The sequence below is a fragment of the Andrographis paniculata genome, unplaced genomic scaffold, assembly GCF_009805555.1.
Source record: "Andrographis paniculata isolate CXL003 unplaced genomic scaffold, ASM980555v1 Contig5END, whole genome shotgun sequence".
In the NCBI taxonomy this organism is placed as follows: Eukaryota; Viridiplantae; Streptophyta; class Magnoliopsida; order Lamiales; family Acanthaceae; genus Andrographis; species Andrographis paniculata.
Genome location: NW_026137595.1, coordinates 2,915,191 through 2,931,433, shown reverse-complemented (window position 1 = coordinate 2,931,433; position 16,243 = coordinate 2,915,191). Strand labels below are relative to the sequence as shown.

At 36.1% G+C, this 16,243-nt stretch overlaps 1 protein-coding gene across 2 annotated transcripts; it reads right to left on the bottom strand.

Moving 5' to 3' along the window:
- Positions 1 to 3,078: 3,078 nt before the first annotated feature.
- Positions 3,079 to 7,249, bottom strand: LOC127259008 (uncharacterized). 2 transcript variants are annotated; one of them, XM_051286127.1, is made up of 8 exons: positions 6,639 to 7,249; positions 5,559 to 5,681; positions 4,865 to 5,479; positions 4,597 to 4,676; positions 3,884 to 4,054; positions 3,737 to 3,799; positions 3,551 to 3,654; positions 3,079 to 3,445 (listed from the first exon to the last, which is right to left on the bottom strand). In XM_051286127.1, exons 1-8 carry the CDS (start codon positions 6,646 to 6,648, stop codon positions 3,358 to 3,360), a joined length of 1,254 nt encoding a protein of 417 aa, XP_051142084.1. In that variant the 5' UTR covers positions 6,649 to 7,249; the 3' UTR covers positions 3,079 to 3,357. The 2 variants fall into 2 exon arrangements, with proteins under 2 accessions (XP_051142084.1, XP_051142085.1); XM_051286128.1 differs by having other exon boundaries at positions 6,997 to 7,249.
- Between the last annotated feature and the right edge of the window lie 8,994 nt (positions 7,250 to 16,243).

Below are 16,243 nucleotides of genomic sequence, written 5' to 3'. Positions count from 1 at the left end.
GTTTCTTTCATTCTCAGAAAACATTAGGAAGATTATAGTATGTTTGTTGTTTTATTAATTCAAGCAGATGTGAAATTCTTTGTTTGGTTTCTGGATTTTGTATTTGAGTTTTAATTCTTTTATAATGAATATAATTTTTTAACTCATTTAGGGTAAATATCTTTGATTGTACAATATTATGTATTGAAGTTGAATAGATAGAGCTCGCTTCTAATAAGTTAATTTATGTTGTTTATGGTTTTTTTATATAGTTTTTTATTGTTCATTTTGAATGAGATTGATTCCGGATCAACTGTATAAAATGTAATCAAATTTAAGAAATGGGTTCCTAAGATAACCATATGATATATATCATGTACTACGACAAATGAGGTTCTTAAATGATTTCCTTCATTTACTATAGAAGCTTCAATCAAAGAGGAGATGTTTAGTATTGAATTATTTGCTGCTTTTTATTTTTCATGAGTTTTGTGGAGGAATTTAGTAGGGGCAAATCCATCTTTTATACAATTTAAGTCGGCTCCAGTATAAAAAAGTGTTATAATATCTAGAAAGAATCATTTAGAGAATTCAAACTGTATTTTTATGATATATTTTTTGGAGGCAATTTATTTTAGAATAAAGAGGAAATCTTATGGCATATTTTGAAAAGATTGTATTTGGTCTTGTATCTCCTCATTAGATGTTTTAGTGACATCAGTAGTGTTAATAATTTCAATAATTTTTTGTATTGTTTGGGAGTCTTAGGTTTGTTGTTCTTTTAGTTTTTTTTTTTTTTTTTTTTTTTTTTTTTTTTCAAATTTAAGTTTGTTTATTTTCTTTTGATGAGTATGAATTGTAGGATTTTTTAATATTTTTTTTTTTGTATTTCCTAATATTTTGGTTGGGTCATATGTTTGTGGACTAGAGTTATGTTGGTGTATTGTTTTTTCTAGATGTTGGAGTAACTTTTCAAAACATGTTTTCTGGACATTTTGATTTCATATATGTTTAATAATATCAATTACGTTTTGTTATTCCCGTGTAATTAGGTTGATAGATAGATCGGAGCTAAAAGAATATAACGAAGTTTCATCATTTTCTATGTTAAATATATTATAAAGTTTATCAGTAATTTCTTCTTCAAGTTGTAACTCTTGAATCTTTCTTCGAATTTTACAATATTTAGCTATAGGTCTTGTTTTGTTGCATCTATCGCATTTTATGTGTTCTTTGTTCTTTCTTTTGTAATTATTATTAAGGGTTTTTTTTTTTTATATTTTTTGGTATTGTTGTAATATGTATGGGTTTTAAAGGGTTTGTAGTCTTTTTTATAATAATCTTTTATATGATATTTCAAATTTTACTTAGACGTTCATTTGCAATTGCGATCTTCATTAGGGGGTTTAGGACTACAAGTTTCAAATTTCTTACAAAAGGTTCCTAATTATGTCTTTGTTTGTTTCAGTTTCCATTTTAGGTGTTTTTGTATTTTTATATCTTGACACATTCGAAGTGTTTTTTCTGTTATTATACTAATTAATTGGCCATGGGTGTTAGTGATCATAATCTAAAATTTGTGATTCTGATGAAGTTTTAATTTTATTCCGGACTTTCTCTCCTAATAAGGTTGGTAATCCGGCGAGAAATATTTTTTTTTTCAGAAAGGTTGGTTTGAGTCATCACAAGTTAGTAGACTATCAAGAAAATCTCTTTTGTAATCAGAGAAATCACTGAGCATTTTACATCTAAGAGTGGATAAGAGTTCAATGTTTCTATTTTTAATATGGGTGAGATCTCCTAAAAAATATATTGATATGGTCTGGATTAAAGATGATATGACATCTTGTATAGTATCACTATATTCATTTAAGATCGAAGTTTCGTATTCATCTATTTTAATGGCATGTAATATATCTTGTTCTTGAGTATAGGTGAGATATAAATCTCATCATCCTTTTAACTGGCCTGAAAATCCAATTATTAAAACTTCAGCAATAGCCCTATCTTGTATATGTCCTCGTGTTCTATAGGGCCATGACTTTGTTGTTCTCCTAAAAAAACACAAATGAACACAAATGATTACCTTTTACACCCTCTAGCTCTGATACCAAGAGTATACTATTGTTTTTTAGAAAGGAAGGAGGACTCTCCTACTCGTACTTGTGCCCCCTTTTCGTGATGAAGTGAAAACTCTTATATGGGAAGAAGCAGAGGCCTTCGTGTAAATAAAAAGGGATTGATTTGTAAATATCTCGAAGGTTTTGTCCATTTGGTTATCATGACATATGCGAAAAACAGTGGTAATCTAGTTGATCATCATTCAATAATTGGTAAATAGAATATGTGATCTTGTCGGTTATCATTCTTTTTGTGGCTAGTAGAACTTGTATATATATAAATATGTATATGTATAATAGAGTATGTGTACATATATGTATATATATAGTATTTATGTGTCTATGTGTACTAAATAGAAGGTGTATATATATCTATATATATATATATATATAAAACAAAAATTGATATATTAAAAATATAAAGACCAATTTAATACACACCTGTCTACACTAAAGTATTACCGCATAAATAACAACGTCATCCTAGCATTTAGATAAAATTTTGAAAATTTTTAGAAGTCATAAATATGTAATATACAATTTAATATTTTGTATGAAAAACATAAATATTTTTTTCATAATACTTTTTAAAAGTTACTATTTGATTAATAGTACCTTCAAAAGTTAGGTTTCCGTAACAATTTAAATTTTTCTTTTTATAAAATTCAACTTTTTAAAAATATAACTTCAAATATATTTTTCTCTCAAAACTGCTTCAACTCAATTGGAGCTGTTTTCAGTAAAACATGCAACATCTAATCAAATAGAAATCATGAATTGAATCATATTTTTTATTTCTAAAAATGAATTTTGCTTTATATACGTTAAGAAAAATAAATTCAAGAAAGATTCTCAGTCCGAATGATTTTTGTTCCTATAAAATACATTCTTTTTTTGGCGTATAACATCAAATTCAACGGCTATATAAACAAACACAAATTAAACACAAACCAAGCACAGCACAAGTAGAAAAGAGAAATAAATCAACAATGCTGTACAAGAAAGCATTGAGGCAAAAAAATGTACATAATAATATCAACAACAAAACTATACAACAACAAGGTGAGTGGTGAGTGTTTCCCACCCCACCCCACCACCACCACAGTAGCCGCCACAACACCACACCACAATTGCTCAGTCATACACATACACATGAATCATTCTACCTCAATAATGCAAAACAAAAGCACTAAACTCTGTTCATAACCTCACCTTAGGGAGGAGATCTGCTGCTGCTAAGGCCAATATTTGGAGTTCTTTACTCCACACAACAACTTTTCTCTGCTCCACTATTCGCCTCTTTTTCATCACTAACACTACCTCCGGTCCCGGGCTCGCCACCAGACCTACAGAAATAAGCATAACCCGAATCAGGGAAATGAAAATGAAAATGCTTTTTCAAGATTCGAGATCAGTAATATGGTCTGAAGCCATTGTGCGTGCGGTCGAACCTTATGGCTGGGTCGGTTGCGTCGCAGGCGGGTGCCACAGATTGTTTCTTTACTGATGGTTCCTGCTGCGGAGGAGGAAGTCCGTCCAGAGGCCTTTTTGAAGCCTGTATGATAAGAAATTTGTTAAAGAGAAATATCGAATGAAAGCAATAGTATCATGGATTTGTGTAAATTCCTAACTCGTACAGTGATATCCTTCTTCTTGGGAATCTCGATCTTGCTGCCACCGTTTTTGCCTATCCTTGCGCCCTACATTTATCGAAGAAAATGGAGTTAGCACAGAAGTCTCGAACATACAATTAAGACGCTGGGAATGTAATTTTGCTTGCAGACCTTTGCACTCCCTCTGCGCGGAAGTGCGAGAATCCAGATATTGTCGCACGTGCTGGTTGAAACATTTTGGTGCCCGACAATGTCCAGCCCATCTGATCCTTGAGGGACCTTAAAACTTGCTCTATCCCTTTTCAATCCAAGTGATGGTCCGCTGGAGCCGATCTCGAATCCCTGTAATATTGAGACCGAAAAAAAGGTAATTACTTATATGACGCATAATCCGACTCCCATGCGGAAGAAAATATGAACAAAAATTAAGTAGACTGTCGGACAATGGTATATACATTAGTTGCAACAATTTATAGAATGGTTCTTCACTATAATAACTAAAATGAAACAACAGAACTTTTAATACAATAAAAACAAAATGATCTAAAAGTTGAATGGCCATTATTGTATTCACTGCCGTTGGAGGAAACTAGAATGCAAAAAAGGACGGCAATCAGATAAGACAATTATTCAAGCAGGACAGACATCGAGATCCATAAAAACTTATTGCACGAAAGGGCAACACCTACAGCATCTAAATAATCATAAGAGAATTTATCATATTCAGATAAACACATCAACGGTCTCTTTCACACCAATTTCATCGATATTATTGCCCTATTATTGCCGTAGTATTGCACTAGAGGGCGCCATAATATTTAACGATGATATAGTTTTACAAAAAGTTCCAAATAAAAAAGGAAATCATTCCGAAATTCACTTGCCTTTCCAAACTTGGGGTGCTGGTCGAGATTCAAAATACCACCTGGAGCAGGTGAAATGCCTTCTCTCCTACCGTAGTTTTCTGGTTAATGAAAATTACAGGTTCAAAAAAGAAAAAAAGGTCAGTAATTAGAAAACTTGAGATATGTCAATAAATAAGGTATTGCTTCCTGTAATACCATAAGAACACCATCACAGATTCAAAGACAACTAAAATACTCAAAAAAACTAGCATGGAAGGCGACTAAACATACTAACCAACGAACCTACCATGAACTTGAACCTGTCTTGATCTGAAGGAACCAGGAGGAAGACTGTCAAAATCGACACCTAGTGGTGGACCATCCTCTGTATGGAGGCTTCCCAGCTGTTGCTTGACTGCAGTTACAGCGGGGTTCTCAGACGGGCGCTTCAGCAGCTTTAAATAACCCGAAGGGCCTGACCTACGGTTTGCAGCAGGCATATCCATAGGAGATTTCGGAGGTAAGTACCGGGAAGTTTCCATATAGGTGGGCTTTACTATATTATTGCCAGGCAAGGTCCTCAATGATGAACTACTCCCGGACGATGTGTTGTGTATACTTCTTTTCTTTCCAGAAATCGCGAGTTCCGCACCGGAAAGTTGTGGAAGAATTACCCTACCACTTTCGACTTCCTTGGTATCAAAACCTCCGAGTTTTGTACTGCCGCAAGAATCTGGCCTATGCCCACTGCCATGATCTTGCACTACTCCACTCGAGTGCTCCGGCCCTCCAGCTACAGAGCTAAAATGAATCTTCTTGTCTTTCAACCTCTGGTGGCAAAACCATCCATATACTTGCGTCTCCGTCAAGCCTGTCGCCTCAGAAATTTCTGCTTTCATCGTATCCGATGGGTATTTGTTTTCTGGAATATAAGGATCATCGAATTATTATTAGAGTGAAGGGCAGAAAACCTTAATCGACATTATAGAAGTATAAGTTACCCATATAAAAGTTCTCCAATGCTTGAATCTGTGCAGGAGTCTTTATTGTTCTCTTCCTGTTCTTCTCAGCCAGGACTCTATCGTCTTCCAAGTGAATCTCAGATGATTTTCCGTCTCTGTGCCCTGAAATAAATGAAAGCATACAACTTCTTGATCAGCTGAAAGATGTGAAAAATAAACGAACACAATGGCAGGTAACAGTTGCTAGAAGCATTAAACCTTCTACCATAAACATGACAGTACTTGAAATACAGCATATAGCGTAATCTGGTTTTTATTTAAAAAACATATTTATGCCCAAAAAAGGTATCTCAGTTATAGATGTTTGCAATCTCAACAATAAATTACATACTCGTCCGCTCATTAATGCCCGACAAAGAGTTATACTAGAAAGTAACATACATCAAGGCATTTGACGCAAGATCCAATTAATAAGTCAATACTTTCAAAATGAATTTGTCCACGATTAAATGTTTTAAGATAACATCCATTAAATTCACATGTCAACGAAATGTAATCTTAATATTTTGACCTCGGAAAAAATGACTAACCGATATACCGTTATCATTTATACTATTATTTACTATCACCAAAGCACACTAATCCTAATTTTCCAACAGATTCCTCATAATCTGTGCTAGAGAAGATAAGGAGAAGAGTTGAAACTCAACAAAGCTACAAGGCTTCATAGACATTGGTGAACATGCTTCGAATTTAGGATCCAGGAGCCAAATATATGGACTACCATTCCTGCATTTTAGCTACTTCTTTGACACTCATATTACATTCTTCCTTTGAGCATCAAACAATTCTAATGGCAAGTAATCAAGTCATCCACAACAGAATAAACCTAAGACCCACAAAGCACAACTACACACAATCTACAAAATATAAGCTCATGAATCATTTATGGGAAATTTGTATCAAGAGCTTTTGTTAATCTTACACAATTGTAAAAATCAAATCCTGCAGATCAAGAAAACTCCTAAGATTTTATGAGTAGTCAATCAAAAACCACAACACCGCACCGCCGTCAATAACTTTACACACTGGAAAAAAACAAGGAGCAAGTTCATCTACCTTCTTCCATGGCAGAGCAAGGGTTTTCTATATACCCAAATCTTCCTCCGCCAACTCACGGCCCGAAAATATTCACCCAAACTCAAATTGGGCGGAGAAAACAAGAAATTCTTGAGATAGAGAGGGCGAGCAAAATAGGGAGCGCTCACCGATTCGATATGAATGTAATGAAGATTTTAGGTAGGCATATATAAATCCGTGTGCCACCGCTCCACTCCACATATGGATTAGGGTTCTTGTATACTGAACCAGTGTGAACGAATAGAACCCAAAGGAGCTTAATTGAATTCGAATTACAATTGCTCAGGTTGGGATTTGGTATATTCTTGAATCAAATTTTCCTGTTCTGATCACTTACCATATATTCATCAATCCCTTAACCCGCTGCGCCTGAATTAGGGTATAGCTTTTTTTTCGTCATCTTCGCTTTTGTCCTTACCCACTCTTCTTCAAAATTCCATGCTGTCAGGAACTCGGACATAATATCGCCGCGAAGTGCCTTCCGGTGATGATCCGGGTGTCGCCGCCGTAGCGATGAGCTTCCCGGCGGAGGCGCCGCGGAAGCAGACGGACTGATCGACGACTAACGCATTGCACATATGGTAAATTAAAACTCAATTTCTTTATAGTAGTGTTTTATTATAAAATTATGAAAATTAAATAGTATAGTTATTTGAATTTTAAGTTTTTATAATTAATTTTTTTTGTTTTGCTTATGAATTGAGAAAAATATTGTAGGTTGTGTACAATATTTTAATATTCAATTATATGTTACATAATTTAATTGCTGTTAATAACATTTACAGAAACTATATGAAAATTAATTAATAAAATAATAGTAAGATAAGAGTGTGTTTTTTACTATTCTAAATTTTAATTTTTTACACTTTGGATTTTTTTGAAAAAATTTAATTTTTACTTTTATAAAACATTCTATTATATATTATTTTAATATTAAATTTAAATAAAAAATTTTGAATTTTACATAAATAAAAAAAACACATGTGATTTGAAAATCTACATATTTTTTTTCAATTCACAGAAAATAAAGAAATCATATTAAATTGAATAATAAATAATTGAAAAAAATTACTATTAAAAATATCATTTACTCATAAAAATTTGTAAAATATAACAAGAGTAGATTATTTTTTTTTAAAATAAATAAACTTTTATAATAAGTCAAATAGACTGAAAATTTATTTTATGCAACTCTTTTAATTCTTCATACATGCATGAAAAAAAAGTAAATAATTAACTTCAATATAAATATAAATAAAAATTTTAAAAATATTTTATAGAAGTAGTCAAATAAATTTTAACATCAGTTCTCGAATGTCGTCTCTTCTTTTTGTGGCTCTTCAAATACTTCTTTTTTGAAAAATTCTTCGTGAAAAATATCCGATTAGTGAAAACATCTCGTGCGAATATAAAGATTGGTACCAAAGCCATGTGTCACGGCTCAAATCCGTGACCGAAGATGACCGAGAAAAAGAGCCAAAACCCGGAGGCGAGTTCGAAATCTTTTGAATAAAACTAGAATTTGTCCATAGCTGGGGTTAGTAGATGGTTGGTGAAAAATGGTAAGTGGGGGTTGGTTAAGGATGGAAATAGGCCAGACCAGTCTCTCGCTAAACAAGCTAGGCCTATTTTGAAAAACTAAGGAGTGAATCTGGTATATTAGCCTATAATGAAAAAATTATATACAGTCTAGCCTATTTCTACCTCTATAATAATAATAATTTTTTATTTTTTAAAATTTAATATTAGTAAAAAAAAATAAATGCAATTATTATTTTATGTATATATAATGATAGTTACAACTAATTAATTATATATTTTGTTATTATTACTAAATTAATTTTTTTAAAAAAATTATAAATATATAATAATTTTATATATTAAATTAAAATTATATAGATTAATAGGCCGGTCCGATAGGCCTAAAAAGTTTTTCGTAAAGCCTAAGCCTATTCTAATTAATTAAATAGGCTTTAAAATAAGCTTATATCAAATTATTTGAATAAATAGGCTAGGCCGAGCCATGCCTTATGCAGGTCGATCAACATCTTGACGAATCTGAGCGAGGGTAACGACGATGGTGTCAATGAAGAGAAGCACCACCGAAAGTGCAAATGTTGTCATTCTGTGGATGCCATAAGTGCTTTTGAGGCAAGGATGGAGCGTATGGAAGAATTCCTCGGCGGGAATTCCAAAAGGATCGACGAGGTCGATTAACGTCTTGACGAGGTCGAGAAAGAGATGCGTGAGGATTTGATGAAGTCTCTCGCGGAGGGACTGGAACAGTGTCGCGATTGTCAAGCTTAAGGAGGAGGTGGCAGCGTGTCACCTCGAGTTGGCCTGACGAGAGAAGGCGGCTATGGTGGAGCCGTCCGTGATGCAAAAGGAGCTTGCAACACATAGAGCGGCAATTGCGGAATTGCAAGCTTGTGGCCCAACCAGAGGAGTAGCGGTGGCACCTAGTGTGGAGGTGCCACGTCCGGAGTACTACTCAGGAGTTCGGAGAGGCTGGATAATTGATACATTTATTTTCGACGTGGAACGTTATTTTAATGCTGTAAGGGTCGTGGAAGATGCGGCCAAAGTGCACACAGGGTCATGTTTCTTAAAGGACTCGGCACTCATTTGGTGGAGGCGTAGGAGCGAACTCGCTCAAGATGGCAAGGCCATCACAACATGGGCAATGTTCAAGTCCAAACTGAAGGCGGAGTTCGAACCAATAAGGGCCGAGACAGAGGTGAGGGCCAAGATACGATGGTTGGCGCATCGAGAGGGACATTTAAAGGAGTATATTGACGAGTATGCCAACTTGCTACTTAAAATTCCATCGATTACGCGGGAAGAAGCATTATTTGGGTTTACCGAATGATTAAGGCCGTGAGCAAAAGAACAGGTCGTGGATAAGTGCCCGGAAACCGTAAATGAGGCAATGAAGTATGTTTCACGATTGATTAAGTTCCAATGGGGGGAATCGTACAAGAGGGACGATGGAAGGAGAATCATCTCGGACAAAAGTGGGGGAGATGCGCCAAGATTTGCCCCACGACTACCCCGACCCGGAGGTGAGCGCCATGCACCTAGGGCTGCGATGAGGGATTTTTCTAAGCCGGGACCTAGGTACAAGGGGTGTTATGTTTGTCACTCAAAAGAACATTTTGTAAGAAATTGTTCGAACCGATCGAGTGTTGCCACGGTGACTGAGGACATTAACCCGACGGAAGAACATGTTGCATGCATGAAAGCGGAAGGTGATGGCAAAAAGCATCGAGGAAGGATGTACATGAATGTCGAGATTAATGGACGCTCGTACTTGTGTCTACTCGACCCATGGACGGATGCGAATTACATGAGCAAAGAATAGCTCATGAGTTGGGTTTGCAATGCGTGTCATCGGATGGTCAATTCAAGGGAGTGAATAACGCATGGACTTCTTTGACAGGGGTGGCAAAGAATGTGTCAATCCGAGTTGGAGATTGGGAAGGAACAATTAATTTTAATGTAGCACTTATTGATGACTATTGTGTGTTCTTTGGCATGAGGTTCATTGAACGAACCAAGTTAGCGATGATACCGCACGAACACAAATATGCTATCATGGAGGGAAGTGTGCCGTGCGACATAACGGTGTTCCGAGAGAAGGAGTTGACGCCAAAACAACTCGAAAGAGGATTGAGGAAAGGAGACCCGACATTTGCGGCTATCCTTAACAATGAAGACCTCCCCAGTGACGAGGTTAAAGAGACCATGATGCCCCCCTAAGGAGTTGGGGGGTGTCCTCAAGGAATTTAAGGACATGAAGCCGGAAAAGTTTCTGAAGGGATTACCTCCACGACAGACGGTCGACCACGCCATCGACTTGGTAGAAGATGCAAAGCCGGTGTCCCGACCACCATATAGAATGTCACCCGATGAGTTAACGGAATTGAGGAAACAATTGGGAGAACTATTGAAAGCGAGGTTTATAGTCCTGTCGAAAAGCCCCTTTGGTGCGCCAGTACTCTTCCAACGGAAAAAAGATGGGAGTCTCCGCATGTGCAATGATTATTGGGCATTGAACAAATTAACGGTGAAAAACAAGTACCCGGTGCCACTCGTTGCCGACTTGTTCGATCGGTTGCAACCGGCTAAGATGCTATCAAAACTTGACCTTCGGAAGGGATATTATCTGTCCGGATTCGGGAAGGTGACGAGTCAAAGATGACAATCACAACACGGATCATACGAGTTTAAAGTAATGCCTTTTCGACTGACGAATGTCCTGGCAACATTTTGTACGTTGATGCAAGAAGTACTACGGGACTTCTTGGATGACTTTGTGGTGGTGTACTTGGACGAAATTTATAGTCGGGATATGACGGATCATGTCAAACATTTGCAGAGTGTGTTCCAAACCTTATGGGAGAATCAACTTTATGTTCGGAGGGACAAATGCAAATTTGGGATGAACGAGGTCGGATTCTTGGTGCACATCGTGGGAAACAGAAGGATTCAAATGGAGCCAACAAAGATCAAGGCGGTCGTTGAGCGGGAAGCACCCAAGTCACCTACGGAAGTACGATCTTTCCTCGGATTAACTAATTATTATAGGCGATTTGTGAAGGGCGATTCGGAGATAGCGGCGCCCTTGACGAATATGTTGCAGAACGAGTAAAAGTGGGAATGGACGCCAGAATGCCAAATGATATTTGACTCATTGAAGCAGACAATGACGAGAGAGCCGGTACTTGCACTCTCGAACTTTACCAAACCACTCGAGGTAATGACGGATGCCTCGGACCTTGCCGTGGGAGGGGTTTTAATGCAAAAAGGACACCTGGTGGCGTACGAGAGCCACAAATTATCAGACATGGAAAGATGATGGCCAACGCACGAGAAAGAGATGCTCGCAGTTGTGGATTGCTTACGAGTACGGGAACACTATCTCAAGGTGGGTGTTCCTTTTATGATTTTGACGGATAACCGGGTGGTAAGCTACTTCCAATCTCAAAAGAAACTGACAGGCAAACAAGCAAGATGGCTCGATTTTCTTGCAGAGTTCAAATTTGAGATCGAGTACCAACCCGGGAAGACTAACGTGGTGGCAGACGCGTTGAATCGGAAGGTGGCGGCCATACACTCGGTAGAAGGCGACATTGTGGATCTGATACGTGAAGGACTTGTGCACGACGAATTTGCACATGCCGTATTCGAGTTGGTTGAGAAGGGAAAGACAAAAAAATACTCATTGGAGGGCGGGTTAGTATGAAAAAGGGATACCGGATACAGGGAGTTTAAGGCGAGACATTCTACAAGAGTGTCATGACACTAAGTATGCAAGACATCCGGGCATACAACGAACCTTGGCCTTGCTACGGGAGCGTACTATTGGCCCGAAATGAAGGGAAATATGGAAGAGTATGTCCGGATGTGTCTTGTGCCAACAAGACAAGGTCGAAAATCATCTACCAGCGGGGTTGCTTCAACCCTTGCCAATTCCGAAACGAATGTGGGAGAGTGTGTCCATGGACTACATCATCGGCTTACCAAAGTCCAATGGATGCACGAGCATTTTGGTAGTGGTTGATCGACTCTCAAAATATGCCGAGTTCATCCCGGCACCAAAGGAGTGTACAACGGAGATGACAACAAAACTCTTTATGGAGCACGTCGTTAAATATTGGGGGTTACCAACGAGTATTGTGAGCGATCGGGACTCGAGATTTACCGGGCGATTTTGGACGGAATTGTTCCGTTTGTTGAGGTCGAAATTGAAAATGCCCACGACCATCCACCCACAAACAGATGGCCAAACAGAGTAAGTCAATCAAGTTTTAGAGGTGTACTTATGACACTATGTGACGGTAAACCAACTTGATTGGGCTAAATTACTCGATATGGCACATTTTTGTTTTAATTTGTAGAAAAATAGAAGTACTGGGAAGAGCCCGTTTGAGATCATACTCGGTTTCCAACCAACGACTCCGAAGGATTTGGTGGGGATGTATAAAGGACCGAGTCCAATGGCGTTCCACTTTACCAAGGGTTGGCAAGATGGGACGGAGGCAACGAAACTATATTTGGAGAAGTCCCAAAGACGGATGAAAAAGTGGGCGGACCGGAAGCGGATGTTCCGAGAATTCGAAGAGGGAGACTTAGTGTTGGTAAAACTTTACCAACACGGGCGTATACAGGGCGTGCACAAGGGGTTGATGAGGCGATACAAAGACCCGTTCCCGACCGTGAAGAAAGTAGGGCGAGGTGGCATACAATGTGGAGCTACCCGAAGGCTTGTCCCAACTTCACCCGGTATTCCATGTTAGCATTCTCAAGCCTTACTACATGGATAATCAGGACCCGAGTCGGAATATATGAACAAGAGCACCACCCGGGATTCGGACGGCGTATGACAAAGTAGCCGATGAGATATTGGCGGTTCGACTAGTGCACCACAAGAACCGTCCGCCTTCGACGGAGTACTTGGTGAGATGACGAGGCTTGCCCGAGGCTGAGACGAGTTGGGAGCCAATGGAGAAACTTTGGCAATTTGAAAACTTAGTGCGTGAGTACGAGGCAATGAGGACAATGCCTTCATCAAGCGGGGGAGAATGTTATGGCCCGAATCCGTGACCGAAGATGACCGAGAGAAAGAGCCGAAACCCAGAGGCTAGTTCGGAACCTTGTGAATAAAACTAGAACTTGTATAGAGTAGTTGGGAGTTGGTATGGTTGATGGAAGATGGTAGGTGGGGATTGGTAGATAGTTAGTGGAAATGGTAGGTAGGGATTGGTAGATGGTAGTTGGGAGATAATGGACTTGTATAAATAGATGGTAGTTGGGAGATAATGGACTTGTATAAATAGGTGGTAGTACTCATTTGTAAATCATCAAGTCGAGAACAATAACATATACTTTCCCTCACTGCTTCCTCTCTCTACGATTCTTGAGTGTTCTTGATGGTGTTCTTGAAGGTGCCCGAGGAAATATTGTACTAGCAACCTCTAAGTGTCCGGAAATTGCGAGGCCGCACGGAAGGTGTTCGAGGAACAACCAGGCAGACCGTGACACATGGATACCACAAAGTTCATTAATCTTGCAAAGCAAAGAGAAAGATTGATTAATGCACAAGGTTAAGAGTTTGTGGAAGAAACGTATGAAATGTTATGTTAATTATGTTGAGGCATACTGCATTAACAACTAAGTTGACATTCACATAAACGCCATCCTCAACGGTGTTATAATAATAGTGAGGATGCACGTACAATTCTAAATGGGCAGAATGTAAGTTTATTTTTACCGATTCAATGTTTATTTTCAATTTCTTCCGGCACAGTGAGATAAAGAAGAAAAAAAAAATTGATAAAAATTAAGGGTGTGTTTACTTTTGCGATTCCGGTTTCGGTTTTACTATCCAAATTTTTTTCTCCATAAAAAGATCAAATCAAACATCTATTTTTTATTTATTTTATTACACTAAAATTTATTTCATTAAAAAAACATCACATCAACCAACTATTTCAATTCAAAATTTTACTATTCAAAACCAAAATCAAAATCCCACAAATAAACAAACCCTAAATATTTATAGAAAAATTCAACAGAACTACATAAAATTTAATATTGTTTATTTTTTAAAAAAATTATAAAGGATAGAATGCAAATCAACAAAATTACAAAAATTTTACTAGCATTTTTTTTTTACATTAAAAGTAAAAAATTGAAGCGCAAATTAATACAAAATTATTTTTACATTAAAAAAAATATTCATATTTTGGGGGTCAACGGCCCCTAGCCCCTTAGTAGTTCCGTCGCTAAGTATGATCGGTGCATTGATGATTTCAACAAACACTTGTATCTATTCACTTAAGACGACAGTATCGAGCAAAAAGAAATAAAGATTATCGATGTATCAAACTATGAAGTTGTGAGGCCTTTCCGGTCTCTGTTTGCACCAATAAGTAAACTAACATCGGCAATCAGTTTCCCTCGGCATCGACTGCTGCAAGATACCATCCATATCTGTAAACACATCACAACTACAAGTTTACCCTGTCTTCCTTAATCTCTATTAACATAATTTTATTGATCTGATGACGACTACCTGAACAATGGATTGGCAGGGAACGATGCCAAATTGCCAACAACCATTATGAGGTAGTAAAGTCTCTAGATAGCTCGTCCTCTTGCAGCCTTTGTTTCGAACAAAGGGAGATCAACTCAGTATGTTCTTATTCTTCACCCATCATGTTTGGTTGGCTTTAGTTTTCCCTATGCAACAATAGCTTCTTCTTCTTCAATCTTTATACGCAACACAAAAGATCGGGTGTGTTTACTTATGGGATTTTATGTCTGATTTTACTATTCCGACTTTCTTTAATTTCCCTCTCAAAATATCAAATCAAATGCTCATTTCTTATTTATTTTATTACACTAAAATTTAATTTAAATTCAAAACATCACATCAATATATATTTATATAACATCGAACAACTATTTTAATTCAAAATTTTACTATTCAAAACCAAAACTAAAAATCATAATCTTACAAGTAAACACACTTGATCGATCAGTTGAAACCTAATTTTAAATATAGCTTGCAACGTAACAAACCTAGTTTGAGCTATTTGTTATCCAACAAATACTAATTGTATTCAAAATAATTTTCCAAAAATTATCCAAATATATATATTATTAGTTTTGATTTCGATATTGTATTATTAATTTGGATTTATTCGAAATTTGATTTCCATAATTAATTTGTATAATTTTGTGTTTATGAATATTTGTTCGAAAATCAACCGAACAATACTTCGTAAATATAAAATATAAAAATTAATTAACAAAAATCAAAATCAAATAAACTCAAATTAATAATAAAACGATTAAAACTAAAATTGAAGCTAATAATAAGGCAAAAAAAAAAAAAAAAAAAAAACATAAAACATGAATCCATGTCATTATAAAATTAGTAAACAAACTGGCGGCTCGGCTGCCAAATCTCATCATGCTAGATCACTTTTCAATTTATTGTTGACTTTTTTTTATTGCATACACACAAAGATTCTCATCTAGTGTCCCTTCGTTTCATCGGAATTAAACCATTTGATTAAGGATACAGTATTTAACGCGAAGGTATTTAATTATTTAATAATAATTAATTATGATATTATTATTTTTCGTATACTTAATAATATTTATAGTTTTAAAGTAAATTTAAAATAGATGATTAAAAAAATTAAAATATATGTTTAAATATTTAAAAATTATATAACAATTAAAAAATATATGCAATATGGATATCATTTGTAGAGAATAAAATCTTATATAATACAAGTAAATAAAAAAAATATTTTTGTTTATTTATAATTAACATAAATTAATTTTATAAAAAATATGTAGTTTTAAATATAGATAAAAATATTTATTTTTTTGAAGAGAGACGTAGAAATAAAAGGGTTTTAAGTGGATCCTAGGTCATTTATTATGTTGTATGTTATATAGTTAATTAAATTGATTTATATTTGTTGAATATATTTTGGTTTAATAATTTTTACCAAAAATAGAAAAATATCAATTGTTACGAGATAAAGACAAAAATAAAATTAGTA

Coding starts and splice junctions, on each gene's coding strand:
- LOC127259008 (XM_051286127.1), bottom strand. Junction 4,055..4,596: donor AGCACCCCAAGTTTGGAAAG/GCAAGTGAATTT, acceptor TCAATATTACAG/GGATTCGAGATCGGCTCCAG. Junction 3,446..3,550: donor GCAACCGACCCAGCCATAAG/GTTCGACCGCAC, acceptor TTATTTCTGTAG/GTCTGGTGGCGAGCCCGGGA.